General features: G+C 44.0%; 1 protein-coding gene and 1 long non-coding RNA gene across 8 annotated transcripts in view; both read right to left on the reverse strand.

The window, feature by feature from the left end:
• LOC122200300 overlaps positions 1 to 305 on the reverse strand; it is a 44,939-nt gene extending 44,634 nt beyond the window's left edge. Inside the window, exon 1 of the long non-coding RNA XR_006193784.1 lies at positions 251 to 305. This is a non-coding gene — a long non-coding RNA (uncharacterized LOC122200300). The remainder of the gene's footprint in view (positions 1 to 250) is intronic.
• Positions 306 to 9,459: 9,154 nt separating this feature from the next.
• P4HA2 (prolyl 4-hydroxylase subunit alpha 2) overlaps positions 9,460 to 24,074 on the reverse strand; it is a 37,852-nt gene continuing 23,237 nt past the window's right edge. For 4 of the 7 annotated variants that reach the window (XM_042934614.1, XM_042934623.1, XM_042934594.1 and 1 more), the window contains exons 8-16: positions 23,865 to 24,058; positions 22,678 to 22,854; positions 19,535 to 19,605; positions 19,204 to 19,303; positions 14,596 to 14,649; positions 13,968 to 14,033; positions 12,115 to 12,183; positions 11,622 to 11,718; positions 9,460 to 9,918 (exon numbers count right to left, since the gene is read on the reverse strand). In XM_042934614.1, the coding sequence (XP_042790548.1) occupies positions 9,848 to 9,918; positions 11,622 to 11,718; positions 12,115 to 12,183; positions 13,968 to 14,033; positions 14,596 to 14,649; positions 19,204 to 19,303; positions 19,535 to 19,605; positions 22,678 to 22,854; positions 23,865 to 24,058 (899 nt within the window). In that variant the 3' untranslated portion in view covers positions 9,460 to 9,847. Of the gene's footprint in view, positions 9,919 to 11,621; positions 11,719 to 12,114; positions 12,184 to 13,967; positions 14,034 to 14,082; positions 14,486 to 14,595; positions 14,650 to 19,203; positions 19,304 to 19,534; positions 19,606 to 22,677; positions 22,855 to 23,864; positions 24,059 to 24,074 lie in introns of those variants that run through there. The other 3 variants (XM_042934641.1, XM_042934627.1, XR_006201571.1) reach the window with 3 other exon arrangements.

Raw genomic sequence — 24,074 nt, forward strand, 5'->3', positions numbered from 1 at the left:
ATCCTCAGCCTTGCAAATGCTGGCTAAGACATCACTGGGGACCCCCACACCCCTCCTCAGGGTGCACCCTCTATTCCACCTGTCAATGAGAAAGCCCCACGGGGCCCACCCGGCCGTGCCTTGCGGGTCCTGAGCGGCTGCTCCGACTGGACAGGCCTGAAGGGAGGGGCGGACACATGCCCTAAGCCACAGCAGCTACAACAACAGTCTCATCCACGGCCCACTCCCCCACAACATCTCTCTGCCTCACCTCTGGGAACACCAGAGCCTTTCCAGAATCCTCTGGCACTGCCCCTTCCGGAAGCTGCCACAAGCCCCGCCCCCTCCTGGCACCTCCCACAACTCTCCTTCCGGGTACTGAGCTCCTGGAAGCGCCCTCCAGGAGCTTCTGTTCCAGGTGGGGGTTGCTGACCTTAAGCTTATAAGCAGGTAAATGTATTATTTAACGGGCGCCGGTAACTGCTGTAAAGAAAAACAAAGCAGGGAAAAGAGAAGGGAAATGAGTGAAAAATTCCTTCCTAGTAGTCATTAGTCCCCTGAATAAGGCCTTTCCTATAAAGTGGTATTTGATCGGCCTGAAGGGAATGAGGGCAGTAACAACCTAGGAGAACATCCCAGGAGGAGGGACTAGCAAACAAAATAGCGCTGAAGAAGGTAGTGTGGCAGGGGCAGAGGCATCAGGAAGGGTGATAGATGCCAACGCAGGGTCTCCCGGACCTGATAAGGATCGGAGGTGTCCACCGGCGCTCATCGTGACACGGGACTGCCGGTGTGTGATCCCGAGTCACCACTGCAAAACCAGCGGCCGGAGTGACAAGTCGGGCGTTGGAGGAACAGTAACATTGGACCAAGAAACAGGCAGCTCTCTCAACCACATAACGTAATTATGTTTAGGGGTGCCAGATCATATATGGGATGCCCAGCTAAATTTGAAGTTCTCACAGGCAACGAATAATTTTGTGGCGTATAGCTCATGCAAAATTACTCGTTGTTTATCTGAAATTAAAGTTTAACTGGGTGCCCTGTATTTTTATTTGCTAAGGCTGGCAGCAGAAACGCTACAATTCACACGCGAGCTTTGGAAACTTAGGAACAGTACCGCGCCAATCATTGGAGCCTGAGGCAAAAGAAACATCTGCCTCTTACATAGGTGTGTGTTAATGTTTATTGTTCTTAAAGATTAGTTTTAAATACTGAAGAACTGTAAAGTTGGTATATTAAAATTCACGTTATTTTAAATATTTTTATTTATACCCAAATATTTTAAATATTTTTATTTATACCCAAAGTTTAAAAATATATGGAAGCTTGGGGCGCCTGGGTGGCTCAGTCGGTTGAGCGTCTGACTTCACCCAGGTCATGATCTCACAGTCCGTGAGTGAGTTCGAGCCCCGCGTCGGGCTCTGTGCTGACAGCTCAGAGCCTGGAGCTTGCTTCAGATTCTGTGTCTCCCTCTCTCTCTGACCCTCCCTCGTTCATGCTCTGTCTCTCTCTGTCTCAAAAATAAATAAACATTTAAAAATATATATATGGAAGTTCATAAATAAAATTTTTAACATTTACTTTTCTTGACCAAGTCCAAATCTAAATAATTTTTAATTAACATTAGTTCATTGAGACTTATTTTGTAGGATGCCACCACTGTGACTGGTAGTGTTTTAAAAAAATTTCCCTAGACCACATCTATATTTGGATAGGATTCCACCAAGAATGATTTGTGAATCTGTTTTACAGGATCCAAATACACTCCTGATTTTTTATTACAAAATTGCTGCCTAAAACTACATCAGATGGAAATTTCCACAGGATTTAAATAATCGGACTACTATTTAAGAGGTTGTGTTTTGTAAATCAGATGTATTCATAGAAAATAACTGTTCTCCATAGAAAATAACAGTTCCCCAATTTGAAATATTTGAAGACGTCTCCATTTTTAGAACATCCATGATCTCTTTAATTTCTATTTGATAAACACATTTCCTATAGTAGTTGATACACTCATCAGGTGGTTTGTACATTTCCAGTCTCTTCATTTTCAAGTTCAGGACATATATTCTTATCTCTTGCTAATATTTTACATTAATCAAACATACTTTCAGAGTTACTTACTCTTATTTGTTACAAACAAAAGGATAGACCTTCTCTTAAGCTAGCAGTGCAGCGTTGTATATCGTCATGGGTTTTTTTATTGTAAACCTTTAACTTTTTCTAAATATCATCACATACAGACAAAATGCATAGGGGTGCCTGGGTGGCTCAGTCCGTTAAGCGTCTGACTTCAGCTCAGGTCAGGATCTCACGGTTCCTGAGTTCTAGCCCGGTGTCGGGCTCTGTGCTGACAGCTCGGAGCCTGGAGTCCGCTTCGGATTCTGTGTCCCCCCTCTCTCTGTGCCCCTCCCTCGCTTGCACTTTGTCTCTCTCAAATATAAACATTAAAAAATGCATAAAAATTTGTAATCTCTTACATCAATGTGCTTTCTATTTCAGCATATTTTGTCATTTAATGTTCTTTTAACAGATATCTGTTATTTGTGTGAAATACTTTGATTGCATTTGACCTTGATGCCCCTTAGGATTCATGTGAGTGTTTTAATGTAGTTTTTAGAACAGGCATAATATTCTACCTGCTCATCGAAGTCACAAAATACATGTATATCCTTTGTCCAATACTAAAACTGGTTATATTGGAATTCCTTGAAAACAGCATTTTTTCACATTAAATTATTTCATGAGGTGAACAAGGAACAAATTTGGCATAATTATTTGGGCAAATAGTGGCTTGTATACTCTTGTATAGACACCCGCTATATTTGTTCCACTATCATGATCCTGGCTTCCAAGGTTTTTTTGTCAATACTTTTTCCAGTTTAAGAATTTTATTAGCTAGCCTATATCCTTTTATCTCTTCAATAAAATAAAATAAAACTTTCGTCTATTGTTAAGACATTCTTAATGCAAACGTATTTAATAACATAACATACTTGGGGTGCCTGGGAGGCTCAGTAGGTTAAGCATCCAACTTTTTTTTTTTAATGTTTATATATTTTTGAGAGAGAGAGACAGAGAGCACAAGCAGGGGGAGAGGCAGAGAGAGTGGGGGAGACACAGAATCTGAAGCAGGCTCCAGGCTCCTAGCTAACCCTGGGCAGACCCTGACCTGGGGTTCAAACCCATGAACCATGAGATCATGACCTGAGTGGAGTCGGACACTTACCGACTCTTGATTTCGGCTCAGGTCATGATCTCACAGTTGCTGAGATCGAGCCCCTCATTGGACTTTGCACTGACAGTGTGGGGCCTTCTTGGGATGTTCTGTCTCTCTCTCTGTCTCTCTCTCTGTCTCTCTCTCTCTCTCTCTCCCCCTCCCGTGCACACACACACTCTGTCTCACTCTCCTAAAATAAATAAATAAGCTTAAAAAAAAAAATCTGGCACACTTGTTCATGATGGCTACATCTGGCATACAAAGAGTAATTTAAAGTATTTCACTCACTTTATTCCCAATAGTGTTTCAAATCTAACATGATTTCCTAGTAACACTATATGTTCCCCTAAAATTCCTATGTTGAAGTCCTAATCTCCAGTACTCTGGAATGCAGTGCAACTGTATTTGGACTTAGGGCCTTAAAGAGGTAATAAAGGTAATATGAGATCATTATCAGTGGGCCCTAAACATGACTAGTGTCCTTTTAAGAGTTTAGGCCATAGACAACACACAGACCAAGGGATGTCCAGAATAAGGACATAGTAAGCAAGTGTCCACTTGCAAGCAAAATAGCGAAACTTCAGAAGTAAACGAACTTTCCCACGCCTTGATCTTGGACTTTTAGCTTCCAGAAATGTGAGAAAATGTCTACTGTTTAAGCCACTTAATCTGTGATGTTTTATTATGACAGCCCTAGGAAACATACAAGTTATAAATTTATACTGAATTTTATTAGACAAATAAGGCACAGATTCCCTTTTAGGATAGCTACATCACATATAATAAGTTCAGTTAAATTAAGAAACATAGTAATTGGTTTTTCAACATTTAGTATCTGTTTAACCTGGAAACTAAAACAATGTCTAAAGTATAACTGACAGAAGTCTGGAAGTAAAAGGACATGTTATTGTGACCAGCTGTTTGGTCAAACACTAGTCTAGATCTTTATCTCACATATTAGACTGTCAGACATACAGCCTTAGGCTTACGCAACAAAAAAGAGGTTTATGTTACTAGGCAATGAGAGGGCTATAAATAATAGAACTATCAAAAAGTAGCAAAGGGAGTGTGAGATGTAATGAAGGATAGTGAATATAGCTACATAATCATCTTTCAAATTTCCAAAGTGTTAAAATCAAGAGACATGTACTTTGTAAGTATATGGTTTACAGTCAGAAAAATTAAAAAGAGACTATGGATAGAGGTTCCTCTAGGAAGGATACAAGAAGAAAGCAGTAGGGTGGGGAAGAATTATTCATGGTAAGCTCATGTTCTTTAATTTTAAAGCCATATGCATGTATTTTTAACTGGGATGGCAGAGAAAGCAAATCTTTACGTGTGCTTCAAGATCCAGATCTAACGTTGCCTACTGTAGTGGCAGCTTCCTGGTTAAATTAGTCACTCTTCTGTTATGCAAGCACTTGGTTCTGTTATCATGCCTCTCCTATTTCACACATCTATTTAAGAATGCCTTCCATTACTCCAAATTATTTAAAGTTAAAAGCAGTATTTATCTTTATTTCCATATCAGATCTTTAATAACTGTTGAATCGATGAAAAATATGAATTACTTTGAGTAAAAGCTTTGGGAAGCTACCAGATCAGGATTTGATTCCCAGGCTTTTCACTTAGCGTCAGTGAAATCTCATGGGACCTCAGGTGTCTTACCTAACCTTTATGACCTCCAGCTTGTTAGTTAAAAGTTGTGAGTTTAGTGGCACCTGGGTGGCTCAGTTGATTAAGCATCCAACTTCACCTAGGTCATGATCTCATGATTCCTGAGTCTGAGCCCCGCATTGGGCTCTGTGCTGACAGTTCAGAGCCTGGAGCCTGCTTTGGATTCTGTGTCTCCCTCTTCCTCTCTGCCCCTCCCCCGCCTAAAAAACAAAAAACAAAAAAAAAAAACCACTGAAACAAAAAAAATTTTTCTAAAGTTGTGAGTTTGAAATACCAGACTGTAACATCCCAACAGTTGGGCATACTAAAACGCCCAACTCTTTGGTGCCATAGTGAACATGTTAATGCTAAACTAAGTAGGTTAATAAAATTACTGAAAACAGTTCCCTGTCTCTAATGTTATCCTTTATTTGTTTCTAAGACCACAGTGGGATTGATAAGTAGGCACCAACACATAACAGATTCCTTAACGGTTGATTTCATGCTTACTGCAGGAAATGCTCAAAAGCAATGTGGAACATCTTGTTATGCTATATAACAAAGGAAGATACCAAAGACAAGTTTTTCTGTATCTGTGTTTTATTTCACATGAAACAAATTTTAAAAACTCAAGAGAACAAGAGACTTCCACTCCCAGTTAAGATGGAGTAGCATCTGGTAGATCAACTTTCAGGTCAAATGTAACAATGAAAACTGGATAAAATCTCCTAAAAATCTGTTTTAAGGCATCAAAGGACTGCTGAAACAAAAAAGACTTGAGCATGAAGATCCCAGGGAAGAATGAATCTCAAGTCAGTGAGCCAAAAGTCCATAGCCTCTTTTATCCTTAGATCATGTTCTGATTGTAGGCATGGGGCAAAGACTGAGAACACAGATAAACGACACAAGTAATGGGCAGGTGCTAACAGGCAGAGAAACCATCAGAGGTCTTGTCAGTGTTAAGGGGTATTGAAAGGCAAAACCTAGACTGTAATTTGTTGGGATGTTGAATGGAAGGGAGAGATGAAGAGTTTAGTCAACCACTCAGCCTGTTAACTCAGTAAGACATTTTCTGAATTCTGAAGGTGTGCAGAATGGAAAGTTAAGAAGCAAAAAAGCCTCTAAAAAGAAAAAATTTTGCAGCAATATCTAGATACTAAAGATACAAGGATTGAGCTTCAAAACTGCCAGAGGGACAGATCCAGTGAACACTCTGGGCTCTCAATTGGAAAACCCCTGGAAGACTAATATATAAGAGGGGGAAATGAAGGTAAATCAGAGGTAGAGTAAACAAAAATGCAAATTAGCCTTAATCAAGTTGGCTCAGACTCTGATTAGATTAAGATGATCAATCCCCACTCTGCCTAGAAAAAGGAAAACAATGAATCCATTATGTAGCAGGTTGTCACCATCCAGAGCCTCTATAATTTGTCTAGCATCCAGTCAAAATTATCAGTCATACCAACAGAGGGGGAAAAGGATCCACAGAAAATTTATATCATGGAATTAACAGAGAAGAACTTTTAAGTAAGTGATTCATTAGTCCAAAAAAAATGAGTAAAACAAAAGACAAATTCCCCAGAGAATTAGAATCTATTAAAAGTAATTGAATGGATACATATTCTAGAACAAAAAAATGTTAAGAACTAAAATTAACTAAATAGATGAGGTTAGCCGAAGAGATAAATGAATTAGAAGACAGGTCAACAGAAAATATTTACTCTGAAACACAAGTGGGAAAAGGATGGGAGGTATGAAAGCTTAAACTGAAAAGTTCTATCATTCAGATTATTGGAATCCCAGAGGAAACACACACACACACACACACACACACACACACACACACACACACACACAAATGAGACAGAAATAATTCTTGAATAATAACTGAGAAATTTCCAAAACTAAAGATGACCCACAAATTCAAGAAACTCTGTAAACTCTAAGCCAGAAAATAACAAAATGAAATCACACTAGGCAAGTCATAGTAAAACTACTGAAAACCATAACAAAGAAAACTCTTTAAAAGCAGGTGGGAGGGGATGAGGAAGAAATTACCTTCAAAGGAGCATCAAAAGGACAAGACAGCTGAATTTTCAACAGAAATGGTGTAGGCATGCCTATAATGGAATCACATCTTTAAGCTGTTTAAAGAAAAACATGTAAATGAATTTAATAGAAAACAGAATAAACTGGAAAACAGTTGTAAAATTTACCCCCAAATACAGCATAGTTTTAAAAATATATGAAAGCAGTTTAAGAACTAAAAAAAAGTATGGTATAATTTACTTTTAATCCAAGTTCCAGAAAGGAACGTAGAAAATATTGAAAGAGAAAATGGTTTAATAACTTTCTAAAACTGATTGAAGATAATATTGTACACATTCAAGCATTCAAGAAGCCCAAAGAATGTCAAACAGTGGAAAAAACACACCTAGCATGACAATAATTTTTCTGTTCTCAGCACTGAGGGAATCTTTTTTTTTTTTTTTAAGTAGGCTCCATGCCCAGCATGGAGCCCAACGTGAAGCTTGAACTCATGACCTGACGACAGATCAAGACCTGAGCTGAGATCAAGAGCTAGACGTTCAACCAAATGAGCCACCCAGGTGCCCCTCTAAGTGAATCTTTCTATACTCTACTGTTATATTGGAGTTGCAACTCCGTAAATTCCATTTCCCATATTCCCTTACCAGCTGGCATCCTGTTAGGATCTGCCAATGGAAGGCACTAGAAGATTAAATGGCACTAGATAAGTAGCAACTGCCCAAACCCAGCAATTTTTTTTTGCATGAGAGACAGTTTTATATATTAAGCCACTGAGACTGAGAGGTTATATTATTACTGTAGGTAGCATAAGCCTATTCTATCCTAACAAAATATAAAAAAGAATCTTTTTAAGAAGACCCTTGCACCAACAAAAATAAAATGTAAGTATGTGAGAGGCATAAATGTAAAAGACAAGGCTATAAAAGATTTTGGAAAAGAATACAGGAAATACCTTCATCATTTTGGGGAACAAAAGAATTTCTCAAACAAGATATAAAAAGCATAAATCAAAAAGTAAAAGCTTGGGGCGCCTGGGTGGCTTGGTCGGTTAAGCGTCTGACTTTGGCTCAGGTCATGATCTCACGGTCCGTGAGTTCAAGCCCCGCGTCGGGCTCTGTGCTGACAGCTCAGAGCCTGGAGCCTGTTTCAGATTCTGTGTCTCCCTCTCTCTCTGCCCCTCCCCCGTTCATGCTCTCTCTCTGTCTCAAAAATAAATAAACGTTAAAAAAAAAATTAAAAAAAAAAAAGTAAAAGCTTGATAAATGTGGTGTAAAAATTGAGAACTTCTCTTCATCAGAAGACAAAACTAAGAGTGATACGACAAACTAGAAAAAGGAAGATATTTTGCAAAATGTATAAGCATCAAAGAACTTATGTCTATAATATACTAAAAATTCCAGTGAATCAGTAAGAAAAAGACTTGAAAAACATAAACATGAGGACTAACAAGAAAGTGTTCAATATCATTAATGATGCTAAAATAGACAATACTATGCATGTAACAAGTTACCTAAAATGCACAAGTAGGACATTACCAGGTATCGGAGAAGGCTGGGATAACAAGAACTCTCATTCACTCCTAATGAGAATGTGCATAATCACTCTGGAATACATTATATGGTAAAGTTGAAGACTAACTAGTAAGATTCCATACTTCAACTGCTAGATACATATTCTGCATGCACAAATGTGTTTATGTGTACCAGGAATCATGTATAAATATGCAAATGGCAGTATTATTCATAGTATACAAAGTGAAACCTTCTCAAATATCTATCAACAGTATATTGGCTATATTATGTACTGTCTGTCCTACAATATACATTAAAAAACTGAGTCAACTCTACATATTAAAACAAACTACAGCTACACAACAGCATGAATACTAAAAACAACTGTCAAACAAAAGAAGGCAAAAGCCCCAAAAATACATGGATTCCATTTACAAAAAGTACAAAATCAGGGGAAAAAAATAACTACCTATTTAGGGATGTAGACATAGGTAGTAAAATTACAAAGACAAGCAAAGGAATAAGTACCATAAACCACGAGACAATGGTTACCACAAAGGTACTGAAAGCAGGACAGGAGATTTGATCCAGAACAGGCTCAAAAGGGGCTCCTGAGGTGCAGATTTGAAAATGATCTCTTCTCTAACCCAGGTGGTGGTCAGCTGGGTGCTCACACTCACCTTCATATTTTTTAAACTGTACATCTGTGTTTTGTGAACAATTCTGTGTATGTATCTCAAAATTTTTAAATAAGAAATTTCAATTTATAACAGCCAGTCATGAACACACATGATTTCTATGTTCTCTGGGAGTCAAGGAGAGACTATGTTCCCTCACTTTCCAAAAAGGATACTGAAGCTTGGAAATGTAAGTGTTGAAACCATATCTAGAACCCGTGGTCAAGGTTTTGCCATTCAAGTATACACTTACCCAGATTCCACCTACACAGAGGAGATGCACAGGAAATAGTGAACTTGGTATAAGCTCACCCACCTTAAAAAATACTCAGAATAAGGCTCTTTAAGGCTTCTGGCAGGGACATTTTATTTTTTGGTTAAAGCCACATTGATAGAAATGCCATAAAAACAAATATGTAAACAAGGTATCAAAACTTTGGTTCACTAAAACACCTCACACCTAAAACATCTGAGGTACAAAGGCACCTTGCTAGGTGCTAGACAGCCTGACTCTGCTGTAGCCACTCTGACTCAAACTCTGTGGCCAGAGGTGGCACAGGCCAACCAGAAAGGTTGGGACCCAGGTCACCGAGAACCCTCCTCAGTCGGCTCTCCCTTTGGTCCAGACAAACATTCACTCCAACTAAGATCCAAGTGACAAGGCCTGGAACATACAAAGGTGTCTGTCATGTTGAACTTGAGGATGACATAGGCTGTGGGGCCAGGAAGGAGAAGGGCAGAAAACAAAGTCAGTCAACTTCTGTTGATCCACACGGCCTCAAGAATTCCTGTCCTCGTTCATGGAACCACTTATTGGAGACTGTGAACAGAAATAAAGTTATGTTAACAATCCTGTTGATTAGTTTAGCATCCAAAATTAATGACTTCTTCATGATGACTCCAGGATTGGGGCCTGATAATCAAACATGAGTAAGACATGCTGTCATACTCGAGTTGCTCATGAGCTGGTAAGGAAGACCTATATGAAAAGATTAATCGTACAAATGTCTGCCAGTGATAAAAGATGGGTATGTGTACGCTGCCATGGAAACTGAGCCAAAGGCTATCCATCTAACCATGTGAGGGAAGAGGAGACCCAGGGCTGGGACATGAAGCTGAACAGGAGTTATCCAGGGCAGATGATGGACATAGCAGATGACTCCTATATCAAAGGGTCCAAGAAGGGGGAACAGGACAAGAAAAATATCAAGGCATGAACCACCTTGGTGTCAAGGACCTCAAGCAGCTTGGTATTACTGGGATGGAACTGAGATACAGAAGCTAAGGATGAGGAAGACCATCAGGACTATGGGTGCCTGGACATCAACCTCAGGACCTGGGGGCCAGCAGATCCAATCTGTGTGCTGTGGGTAGCAGAGTAGCAGAGCTGGTGCTAACACTGCCTGTCACCTAGAGCTGTGTCCCAAATGCACCTAAAGCTGTGTCCTTAACACATACTACTGAAGTCAGAGAGCTTTTGAATTAAAGTACAAGATATACTTAGTTGAAAAAAAGCAAATTGCCTATAAAGCTTAGAGTGATAAACAGCAATATCCTACCCACCCCCTCTCTGCCAAACTCCACTTCTAGAGGACATTCAATTCCTTTAGTTGTTTCTTCTGATATTCTGCCACTTATTTCTAAGTAGCATGCTTATAGTGCTATCTCTTGTCTTTCAATTTTGGAATTCTTTCATTCTATCCCTAAAACACATATATTTAGTGTCTTTTATCTTCCCAATAAAGGCACAAATTTTAATTAAATTAATATTCAGTGCCTACATTATGTCATATAAGTGTCACTTACACCTGAGCCACCTAGCAGTATATGCTGACATTTGTTGCACATTTTCTTTGCCCTTTTAGTCAGCAATTGCCCCATTTATTTTCTAATTGCTTAATTTTCTGCGAACCTACCACTAATATCCCCAACTTCTCCAGGACAATATAAACTCACGTCTTTGCAATCACTTCCTGTCATCCTCACTCAAGCCTCTCCCTGGCTCACCACAACTATTTCCAGAACAAAGCTCAAAGCTCAAGCTTTAGCCTGTGGTCCCAGCCTTGAGCCTCATCTCCTGGCCCCTGTGCCACAGGCCTCCTCTTATGCAAATGACAAAGGTGGCTGGTCCCCACACCTATGATGGTGGTTTTAGCCTTGCTTGCTTAGGACACTCCTTCCCCTCTGTGATTCCAGTTCTCCCCCACTGCTCCCTCACCCCTTGCCAGAGTCCATTCCTCTGGGGAGCCATCCTGGACCTACTATGCTTGTGCAGCTATTCTTCCTTGTGGCTTCTTCAGTTCTCTGGGCATCTCTGAGAGTATTCCCAACCACCTGTCCTGACACATAACCAGCATTGTGGTTAGTTACATGGCTGGATGAGACAACCACTTAGCAGGGGGAAAAAAAAAAATCAAAAAGGAAGATAGCCTTGGCGTTGTAAAAATATGGCAGCAGGTATCTCCCAACTCAGAGTCTAAGGCTGACCATAAGAGCCCAGGCTGAGGCCACCAAGCCACTCACCCCACTTGCAGCCCACAAGCACGGGACAGGCAGCATGTCTCGTACGATAGTCACCTTCCCCACTCCGCAGGAGGTTGTACCAGAATACAGCTGTGCCCTAGGAAAAGGAGACAGCCTGTCACACAATACCCACAGATACTGGGCTCAGTGACTTGACCCCAAATACCATAGACCCTCTCTGAGCAAAAACACCCTCACTTTCCTGCATACAAAGGGACAGGGCTCTGAGATTCCAGCAACAGACAAGCACCCCAGAAAGCATCCACCCTTCACGAGGGGGTGGATGCTTGATAACCCACCTTCCGCCAAAGGGACTTCCCTCCCTATCCATATCCCCAGATGGAAGCTGGAGCCCCAAGGTCAGAGTTCAGGCAGGAAGGGGCTAAGAACCCTCAGAGTAAGAGTCAAGCAGGCCAGGGAATGGAACTCAGAGGAGAAAGGAATAAGGTCTGAGCCGTGCTTCAACCTGTGACCCACAAGGGCTAGAACTCACCTTCTTAGGCCAAATGGCAGCCCCCAGATCAGGAAAAACAGTGGCACCGCCAGCTTCCACATCACTCATCTGAGAACAGAAGGCATATAGCTTGGCCTTTATACCCAAAGCTCTCAGAGCAACTGAGTCACAAAGGACACAAGAGTGCAGATTACCCTTCTCTGAGCAGGAGTGGCACTGCTTGAAGGCTCTGCTCTACAGCCAGTCAGCCACCCAAGAAAGGCTCTCCCCATGCACTACCCCTCCCTAAACCCTGCTTTAACCTGTGTGGTTCATCAGGACAGCTCCATGCCAAGGGCTCTTGAGAGCTGTAGCCCTGCAGGAGACCCACATCCTGGCCATCCTCAGATAGGAACAATCCCAGTCTGCACACGGAAAATGCCTGACTGACCTCCCCCACATCCCACCCTTGTATCCCCTTCCAGCCCGGGCCATTCCTAAGGCACTTGTGCCCAGTGATCTGCCCTGACCCAGAGCTCCTTGCTGCTTCCAATACCATTGGTGGCCCCCACTGTGGGCTCTGTTTCTCTGGTTCTAGCAACACCCTAATCAGAATAGCACCTGCCATCAGAATGGCAGCCCTAAGGGCCAGCTAGGTGAGCAGGCAGAGTGAAGCTCTGCGGGCCCTGCTTTCTCCCAGTGACACCTCAAACTAAATGGACCACAGGCTCCACGGTGGGGAGACTACACTTGGGCCCGCAAAGCATGCCTCAACCCATGCCCATGCAAAGGCACCACCTCTCTTTCATCTGGCTGGCTTCCTTCAAGTTTTTTTGTCTATAATGTATTAACAGGTGGAGTAAAAAAAATATTTCCACAGGATGCATGCCAGACAGACTAAAGAGCACTCAACAGACATATGGTAAACGAATAAGATGAAAACCTTTGATGGCTTCCCATAGTGCTGGGGATCAAATCCAGGCTCTTTTCTAGAACCCAAAGGCCCTGTCAGTCTCAGAAGCCATTCTCTCTCACTAGCAACTCTCACCTCATGCACTGCCTCTGAGTCACAATAGCCTTCTTCCACTTTCCAACATCCCCAGCTCCTTTCCTCTTCCAGGTCTCCACACATTCACTCCTCTGCCAGGAAGCATGTTCCACCAACTAATTTCCACTCAACCTTCAAGTCTCCACAGACACATTACTCCCCAGTGAGGCTGTCTCTGAACCTCAGCTTTTTTAAGGCACTTATCACCATGGTAACTAAATAATTACTTCTATGTTTAAAGCAAGTCTCTCATATTAGACCATAAGCCCCACCAGAGGCCACACGTGTCCTGCTCACCAGCATGTTCATGGCCATCCCCGGGACATAATAAACATACACAAACACTTAAATGAGATACCAAAGGAAAAGATGGACCTCGGTTTCTGTGTCTAAGTTACTTGACAGTCTGTATGCCTCTTTAAAGTGGTTGCAAGCATAGGGGAAAGCAAACTGTTCCTCACGTGACAGGTAAACCCAATGGCATGTGGCTGGAGCACAGGCAGCAGGTGGGAGGCAGGCCACTGAGTTCTGGGTAAACAAAGGCAGCTTTCATTTAAAAGCGCCTCATGGCAGGCTCCCCACTCTGCCACCAAGGAAAGAACACTCCAGGGCACTCACCTCAAAAGTTCTGACTAGCAGTGGGCCCATTAAAAAGGGTCAAGGACGTGAAAGTCATGGGTGTGGCTAAGCACACAGATGGGAACAAAGGTAAACTCTCTACTCCAGCCAAGAAGAGAGCTGAGGGCCAGAAGGCTCAGTCATTAAGCAACAGCTGGTGATATCAGGCCTCACAGAAATGAATGTAAGATAGCACTCTGGACCCAGTTTCCCCTGAAGACCCATAAGCTGCATGCATCATACTCACGTAGTTTAAGAACGTGGCCACACGGTTTCCCGTCCCTAAACGCTTGAAAGCATCTTGCTCATTTTTCTATAAAATTAAGTGAGAATGAACAGGTGGACCTGGCCCGAATACTTACATAGTTAAGAAACGTCGCTAACCTATTCCCCTCCGTTTTGAGGCCGCTGTCAAAAGGTCGCTGCAACAAACAACAACTTTCACACACGTTTGCAGATGATTCCACCCCCCACTCACAGGACCGGGGCCAAAAGGATCAAGGAAGGGCACTCAGCATGTATTCCATATATCAGCCTGGACCATGGACCATCACTGCAAAGGAAACCCTGACTGGGGCACAGGGGAAGGGGGGCAGGAACAGCTTTCACTAAGACCTAGTGAGGTTCTATGCTTTACAATCATGGTAAAGTGGCAGTTGGGGCGGGGGAATACTCCCCACATCACAGGGAAACAGCCAGGCTGCACTGGGCTCCACAGGTCCCATGCTTCCAGATTTGGACTTCTCCAGTAACAAACAGGTGGTCCTGGTAAGGCAGGGGGGCCTGATGTAGAGGTTGAAGTGCTCCTAGAAGCTCCAGCTTTCTCTCACCAACTGGAGCAGGGCCTCTGAAAGCACCTGTGGTCTGGGCCTTACCCTAGAGAAGTCAAAGTGTGGCTCGTATTGTCCTCCCATTCCATAATTAGCAACCTGGTGGGAAAGAACAGCGTTGGACCTTGTCAGCAGCATGAACGGTCCTGGAGCAGGCCCTCTCCCCAGGGATACTATCTCCCCCTAACAGCTAAAACAACCTGAACCTCCAAGTGCAGCCTCTCTAACTATACCCTGCCAGCACTGGCAGAAAAAAAACTAAATGTGTCCACAGCTGTGTCCAATCGTCAGGCTGCAGCACAAATGTGCTTTCCCAACACAACAGGATAGGCCACTGGGAAGAAGCTATGGGCTTCGGGGACACTCAGATGTCAGCAGACAGAGATTTCCTTGAGGTAGGCTCTGGCCTGGGCCCTACATGATTGCGAGATAAGAAGAAGGTAATCCAGAGGAAAGCCAACAAGAAACTCAAGACAGGGAATTTCTTTTTACGCTAGTTTGGGAGTGACTCGGTGCCTGACACTGCTCCTGCCCCCACTGTGTCACTGTGTACCAGTTGCTGTTCCTAGTCAAAGTGAGCAGGGCAAACGTACCTGACTCCCCTCTCTCAGCAGTTCCCTGTACAGAGTAGCTCTGTATCCAAGTGAAACAGCAGGACATGGGCAGCCAGCTGCAGTGTGGCCAATGACTGCTGCTCTACCATGGTGACCCCTGTGGGAGTCTGGACCTGGACTAGGACCTGAGCCATCTTAGCTTCAGCAACTACCAGATGTCATTAGAGCAAAACCTTGGAATGCAAATAACTTCTGCAAGTGTTCCACAAGACGAGCAAACGTTTCTAATAAATTTCAACTTGATAACAAGTGATGTCTTGCGATATGAGCAGTACGTGACACCCAATAATACATAATCACAAGTGAGCCAATGGTTCTTGAAATTCGCCTTGATATACAAACGCTCTGGATTATAAGCATGTTTCCGGGATGAATTATGCTCACGAACCAAGGTTTTACTGTAATTAGATTATGAACTGTAAATACCTGACTGAACAGTTTATCACCACAATGTAAGTCCTAAGTCACAAACGTTTATTTTAGCCACAGTAGCCAGATTGATAGACAAAGTTCAAGAAGAAGCATATAATTTGTCATGGAAGCTGACAGATCAAGTGGTACCACCAATGTCCATCTGGGAGCATTTGGCTACTGTCTCTTACTGAAACCCTAAAAACCTCTAGGGCACAGCTATTAGTCTTTAGGAAGTTGGCATTTTCTGCATATCCTTTTTGGTGATTCCAAGAGTCAGATGTGAGATACTCCAAGATTGTCAATAATAGAGACCTACAGACATGCGGGAGAGAGAAGGAGGTACTTTTCAAGAGAGGAAATCTTCCTACTGGAAAAGAAAATATATATCAAATGTGAGGAAGGGCAGAATTTGGACAGCATGATTTTCAGTGTCCAAAGAAATAAAATTTGATAAACAATCAGGGGATGAAAATATGCTGTCATACGCTGCCTCGGCCTGCAAGATTCCTGTACCAGAAATACCGGGAAATCCTGTCAACAGTGCAAGGAGGCCTGGTTCAGCCAGTGGCCCAAAGGCTGAAGGTGCATGTAAGGAGGGAAGTGCTACAGTTGTTGATAAAATATTACAAACACTTTCTTTGGGTCCAGTTTAGCTGGGAACTTGAAAGAAAATTTTAAATATGACTGTGATTACTGTAGCTATGCACTCTGCAAAATTTGATCACTGCTTGCTGTTGGAACTGCAGTGTATGACTGCATTTTCCAATACTCCCCCTTGCTGGATAGGATGGCTTAAGCTTGCAGCTGGATAGGATGGAGTGAAAGAAGCTGCATTATTTTAACGGACTCATCTTTTTACAGTTCAATCATGGTGCTGATGCTATTGTGTCTACACAACTTAATACTGTCCCCAAAGAGCAAGTGTCATGGGAGCTTCTGGATTTGCAATCAAATTCACCATCTGGGCAAACTCCAGGCCCAGACTCACAACTTTAATAACTAGCAACCGTACATCAAAACTGATTCTTGGGGTGTCTAGGTGGCTCAGTCAATTGAGCATCTGACTCTTGATTTCAGGTCAGGTCATGATCTCACTGTCTTGAGACTGAACTCCACATTGGGCTCTGTGCTGGGTGTGGAGGCTGGTTGAAATTCTCTCTCTCTCGCTCTCCCTCTGCCCCTCCTCTGCTCGTGCGTGCGCTATCTCTATAAAACAAACAAACAAAAACTGATTCCTGTGAGGAGGTATTCATTTTAATCTTTAGATGTGTTGTTACAAAAGTATTAAGAGTCAGTCATTTGAAAGACATGGGTATTTATGATATTTAGGTCAGAGTGAAGACACACACAAAAATGGTCAGAAATTACTTTTCTAGTAAGGCTGAGACATCAAGTCATAAGTGTCTTCAATCCTCCCAGTGTAGCATCTCTTCCACTATCAGACAAGCCTTTGTCTAATTCATAAGAAAGCCTCAATTGCCCTTTCTCCTCCAAAAGATCTACAGCAAACATCGACTACAAGTGACAGAGTATCAATAGGGAGCATAAGCATCAGCTCCTTTCCAGAAGCCTGTAATATTCTGAAGGACCAGGGACTAGAGACTTTTGCTGGTGCCGAGGCTCTAATGACACTTTAAACGGTCCATGTGGAATGAGCACTTAGAAGCAAGTGCTGAAACCCAGGTTGTTGTCCCCCAGACCATGTAGGGTCAAAGCTTTCAACACTGCTGGCTGGCAAAGGAAATGCCAAGACAGCTCCTAGAAGAAGGCAAACAAAAACGGGGCCTTAGCCCCCGGGCAGCTGTGGTCTGGGTCTTCCAGAAGAGCCCCAACATCAAGAGTCCCTCCATAGGGAGTCCTGGCATTCAGATCCCAGTCATCAATTCAGCTACAACATGATGACAGGCCTGACAAGATGGAGCCAGGGTTGTGGCAGATAAGCTAGTCCAAGTACGAAGCTTCTGCCTTTTAGATTTCATGTGAGATAAGGTAGAGAGGGTATAGCAGGGAAGCCAGCCAGGAGGGCACCATGAGCAGAGTCCCACCCACTCTTCTCAGCCCATTGGTTTAAAGCATGCAATCAGCCAATCAAGCAGAATGTCATCCTCGATGGGGGCAGTGAGAGTCCTAACACTGGCTCCAACAGTGGCAGATGTCTTAACAACAACAAATCTGCTCCACGAAGATATGGATCACAACAAAGCCAACAGGGATGCACCAAGTGCACTGAAAGTCCCTACCACTCTTAAAAAGGTGGAAGTAGGAGAAGTGATCAAAATCCTCCACCGATGGGCTTGTTTACAGAACTACATTAAAATTAAATTAAGCTTACAAACTCAACACTAGCTTGGGCTGAACTAAAGATTATATAAAACTTTCACAAGAATGAAAGGTAATCAGCAAGTTTTCAAAAACTGGTGGTGGGGTGGGGTTGGGGGGGGGGGGGGGTAGTGCCTGGGTGGCTCAGCTGGTTAAGCATCCAACTGATCATAATCTCACAGATCATGGGTTTGAGACCCACGTTGTGCTCTGTGCTGACAGCTCACAGCCTGGAGTCTGCTTCAGATTCTGTGTCTCCCTCTCTCTGCCCTTCTCCTGTCTGTGTGTGTGCTCTCTCTTTCTCAAAAATAAATAAAAATAAAAAATAAAATAGACTAGAATAGACTAAAATAAAATAAAATAAAGTAAAACAAAATTAGTGGATTTCAAACAAATCCATAAAGAAGACTTTCAAAATCCAAAAGAAGACTTTTCTGATTGGTGTCACAGCTATAGGAAAAAAAAAAATCAGTGATTTGCTTGAGTGTATCCTGCAAAAGTTCTGAGAACCTTTTCCAAATGATCTTCAATATTCTAATGAAATCTATCGTTGATCAGATCCAAATGCCAAGCATCAAGATGAAAGGAGCAATCCTGAAATACAGAGAAACTCTAGCCAGAAAGACAGACCCAGGGGACTCTTAAAAAATGCCAACAGGTCATCACTTTACAATAGTACCCAGAAGTTCCAATGTTCAGAAGGGAGGATGGCCAGAACTGATTTGAATTCAATATACTACAGAGAATACATTAATTAGGAGCTTTACTCAGCTTTCATGTGTCTTTACAATCACCTTGGAAATAAAGGCAGGAAGCCAGGGTTCCACAGGGGGTACTTTGAAAAAAGCACTCCACTCTCACCAGCCTCTCCAGGCCTCTCACTTTTCCTACCAATGTATCTCAGGACACATCACCTCCAAGTGCATGTGAATGATGTGCATCAGAACCAAGACCTTTGAAGGTATTTACAGCTCTCTTAGAAGTGTCCTTAAAACAACTCAGGATTTCAGCTTCCAAAGTCAAGAAGACACAACAGGCCTGCCATGCCCACCACTGATCCCTAGCTCCTACTATGATACTTGGATACAGAGAAGATAATCAACATTTGTTGAATGCTAACTGTTGGAATGACAGTAGGCATGCTTAATTCTGGCTTCCCTGTGTGAGGTCATTTCATATTCATATCGTTGTGCAGTCATACAGTTCATTGGGCAAGCCTCCCTAAGTCTGGCCATGGGCACCCTGGGAGACCATGTAGCCAGAAATACACACTTCCCAACCACAGGGTCACAAGGACCAGCCATACCTGAAGCAATTCTGCAGTCTTTACTGTTAGCCCTGTGATGTGCTGCATCCGACGATTCACTCGAGCCACAACAGGGTCATCATCCTCCTCCAGCCATGAGCTAAGTCAAAAGAGGGAGAAACAGGAAGGTTGGGAAGGCAGCTTAGGTGAGATCCTTCACTCTCCCCCCAGAATCAGGGCCAGCACAGGGTGAGTATTGTAAGTAGGGATGGTGCCAGCAAGTAGGACAAGCCAAGCCAAGCTCCCTTGAGTACAGACTAGGAAGCCCTGGAAAGAGGGCTTGAGCAGCCACCCCCCTCCCACCACCACTACCGCCATCACCTCTGCTAACCTTTTGGAAACCCTGTAGCTGGCCACAGTGAGGACGCCTGTCTTGGGGTCACGAACAGTGGCTCGTGCAAGCTGGAAGACAGGAAGAGAGGCACACTTATCCTTCTTTGTCTTGAGTGTTTTCCCAGAGAGACTGGGGCCAGACCCACCAGTCAGACCAGTGAGGGAGGAAGACTTTCAGGCAGTGGCCCTGGCCAAGGCAACGTGATCCTGCAAGCCAGGCAAGGTGGTAGTCTGAGGCCTCGACATTCCTACTCTGCTGCTGCCCCACTCGGTCTTTGCCTAGCCCTGGGTGCTGCCCAGGTCTGTGCTGTATGCAGAATTACACCTGTGGAGTCTTCTTTATCCATTGCCTCATCTTCCTGGACAGACTGCTTTCTCACCAGGCCCACAAACTGCCCCTGACTGAACACCACCTGTGCTTGGCTGCTCCCACTGTATTCAGACAGTGTTACCATCCCAGAGCCTGAGGCCTTCTGAACCACAGCAGCCTCCTGTGCCAAGAAACCTACGCAAACACCCTCCCGCTGCACCAGCTCACACCGGACTCCCACTGCTGTGAAGAGGAAAGATAGGAAGCACGGTTTCTACTCACTTAGGGGCCTCACAAGGTCAGATGACAGAATCCAGAAAGGACTCTACGAGTTGAAATATGTGAACTAATGCTTGGAAGCCACCTACCTCCACATACACACTCATACACACACATACACAAATACCCCTAACCTACCTCATCTCCCCCTCAGTCTCCACAGACAGGTGCAATGATGCTCCCAAGAATCACCTGGCTGCCCAAAGTCAGCCCCACCATGCTTCAACTGTGGGCCGTCCTAATGACCTCACATGGGTAGGACCACAGACCCAGATACCCCCACCCCAACACTTCCCCTTAATTTCAATTAATACTTAATTAATACTTAATGAGTACCTACTATGTGCCTGGCACTACACTGGTGACCAAGACATCGCCCCTGCCCTCACACACCTCAATCAAGTAAAGAAGGCAAAAGACTAGCTGCCTAATTGCAGCACAACATGGTAAGAGCTGAGAGTGGGGTAAGCTTACAGTCTGTGGGAGCTTAGTCTATACAGTCAGGAATGGTCAGGGGAAGACCACCTAGCTGAGACTTGAAGGGTAAGCAGGAGTTAGCCAAGTAGGGGAATGTTACAGTAACAGGGAAGGAACAGCAATGCAGAGGCCCAGAGATGAATATGGGTGTGGCACCATGACTGTAGATTAGAAGTTAGATGTAAGAGATGAGAGTAGGCCAAAGAGGCAAGTGAGGACTGGGCCTGGAAGCAAGCTTGTGGCCAATCAGAAACAGGAAAGGCAGGTGAGGGACACTCACAATCTGAATGTGGACACCTCATGGAAAACTAGGGAAGGGCCAGAGTGGTAACAAGGAGGCCACTGAGGAGGTCAAGGCAGAGGTCAGGCCAAGAGCTGATGGCAGAAGGGATGGAGAAGTGTGACTGGACCAGAAGATTGGCCAGGAGATCACTGAACAGGGACACTGCTGCTGCAGCAAGTTCTGGCAACACGGCAGCGCACCCAGGACAGAGGGCTTCCCTAAGCTCCCAACTACGATTCCTCCTGATAACAAGTGCGGCTGCAGCCAGACCCCACCCAAACATCTGAGCCTCGGTGCTCGCTGGACATCCACAATGAGGCTGTGGGCAGCTGTGTTCTGCTACAAGAGACAGACAGGGCTATTTTCAAAGCAAGCCAGGGACCCAAAAAAGCAGCTGCCAGGCATTCCCTGCAGACCAAGTTAAGTTCATGGTTCCTACTTCAAAGCCAGAATAGCATCTGTCCCTCACAGGCTCCGGAAAGGAGAGGTCAGCTTTTAATGGCCAACATGTCATGGCTTCTATTCAAAGACAAGTTTTCTCCCCACTACACTGCCCCTGCCACACACATGTATACACACACACCCATCGTGAATACACACACAGAAATGCTGCAGTGCCTTGGTCTGAAAGACAAGTGAGGAATGTCTCAGGAGGTCATGGCATAACAAACCCTCTCTTGCCCGGCAACCAGGAAAACAGTTTTCTTCCTTGGCTGACTCTGCAGATGTCCCAGGGAGTGGAAAGGGAGGTCCTGGACCCTGTTCTCCACACGCACTGGCTACACCATCCCTTAGCAACATCAACGGCTGATTCTGAGTGCTCGATGTCCTAGTACCTCAAGCCAAGGTCGCTTCAAATTGAGGTGCAGGGGCCAAGATAGGAACCTGTTTTCTGTTTCTCCACAAGTGTTGGGCCTCCTGGCCACTACCAGTCTATTAGGAGCACAGCAATACAGGATCTAACTAAATCCCTCCTTGTAATCACCAATGATAAGAGAAGGGTGGGAACATAACACCAAATGGTTCTCTTTGAAAGACGTCAAATAGAAACAAGTCTTCTATGAACTAGAAATATAAGAATAATTTTATAGCCTGATGACAAATGTACAAAAACCAACAGCCAACTGTATACTTAGTAGTGAAATACCATAGGAATCCCCAGGAAATTCAGGAACAAGACCAGGATGTATACTGTTAACAATGCTCATGGAGTTCTGAGCAGTTCAGAGGAACTGTAATTACTGGGAAGGAGAAAACAAAATTTTCCCTATTTGCAGTTGATAACAGTGTCTGGGCTACGTAAGAGAATCAGCTAAAAACCCAAAGAAGAATGAGACAGTTGAGCAACCAGGTGCAAACTACACCTGTTTCCTCGTGGGTAAAATGAAAACAATGACATAATATGTTTAAGACACGTGATAGTTAATATATGTTAAGCACTCAGAACAGGGCCTGCCATACTTAAGAACTCAGTAAACATTAGCTATTACTAAAAAATATATTTTTATGATTAATACTTCAGCATATAATAAACTAACACTAGAGACCTAATTGAACAACATAACTAGTAAAAACCAGTGAGGCCTTCTGTCCTAGCACTTGGCTGTTCACATTGGTTCCTTCAGTTTTCCTCACCATTGGACCAGGAACCCATAAGGTCAAATTGTGCAGTATCTCAGCACCCAGACAGCAGACTCATGCTAGTATCAGAAAAGGCCAGCTGAATAAACAAAGAAATCACTCCATGGTACCAGGGATGAGGTGGCCAGGAAGGAAGTGCAGAGATACCTACTTTGGGTTTCGCGATCTCCTTGATCCTCTCGATTTCCTCATCAGACATGACATCATAGTACCTGACGATGTGCGGACTGTCCCACTCATCCTCTTCTTTGAAGGGGGCGATGAGAAGCTGTGGTGTTCTGTTGCCATGGTGATACCTACAGAAAAGCCTCTTCTGCCTCCGGGGAGTCTGGAGAGCACACAGAGCGAGAGGTCCTGAGCAAAGTGCGTCTTAAACCTTGGACCCAGGCTGGCTTGGTGCAGAGGCTGGTCTCACATGTCGTGTCCAGCAGCTGCTCCCTTCTGCCCCACCAGAGAAGAAACAAGAGCCCCTCAGCTTGACTGAGAGAAATGATACCCCACAAATCATGTAATGTTTCTCCTCTTCCAAGAATTCCTCACGTCCACAAGTGCTGTGGCACAGGGTGATCCCTGACCCCTCTCACAGAGATATTAGAAGGTCAGAAGGGCTGACGCTGGGGAGAACCCATTCCAGGTGGAGGAGCCAGTGGGAGGTAAGCAGACATGGGCATGGAAAAGGCCCAGAGACCGCCTCACACCTGAGCCTCCTGGAGGAAGCAATGGAATCCCAAGGCTCTCAAAAGCCAGTGACACCTGAGACTAAGCTGTAGCTACTATTGTATCTTTACTACACAGACCACAACTTCCCTTTGGGCCACATCCACACTCATGGTTTTCCTCAGAGCATGGGTCAAGCAGAAGCTGGGCATGCTGGGATGGGAAGGGGAGCTTGGTAATAACTTAGAGAATTGAAATTATGCCTGTGGGGTGCCTGGGTGGCTCAACTGGTTAAGTGTCCAACTCTTGATTTCGGCTCAGGTCATGATCTCAGAGTTTGTGAGTTCAAGCCCCACATCAGGCTCTGGACTAACAGTGTGGAGCCTGCTTGGGATTCTCTCTGCCCTCCCTCACACTGTCTCTCTCTCTCTCTCTCTCTCTCAAAATACATAAATAAAGTTCAAAAAAAGAAAGAAAGAAACTCTGCCTGGATCATCAGGGGAGACAGTCTCACAATCCTACACCTCAGAGAACACCCATAGGTCAGCCACAGCAGAGGCTACAAAGAACTGGGGAAGAAGTTGAGGAAACGGCCTACACACAGAGGAACACCCTCCCCAAATGTGCTCGTCCAGAGCTGAAATCTAGGTCCACATGTAGGACCCAGCCATGTTTTCTCACCAGTTTGACACCCTCCCCACGACAGAGACTCTCATAGATATCCCTCTCAGGCAGGTAGTCCACAGGCCTCTCATAGATGCTTTCCTGTGTTGCTAGCCCAGCTTCTGTCTGATTTGACAACACTTTTTCTCTTTCTTCCTCCAACAACTGTTCAAAGTACCGCAGATTCCCTCCAGCTCGTTCATGGCTCGGGTCTAGAAAGAGCAAAGA

This window comes from Panthera leo, chromosome A1 (genome assembly GCF_018350215.1).
Source record: "Panthera leo isolate Ple1 chromosome A1, P.leo_Ple1_pat1.1, whole genome shotgun sequence".
NCBI lineage: Eukaryota > Metazoa > Chordata > Mammalia > Carnivora > Felidae > Panthera > Panthera leo.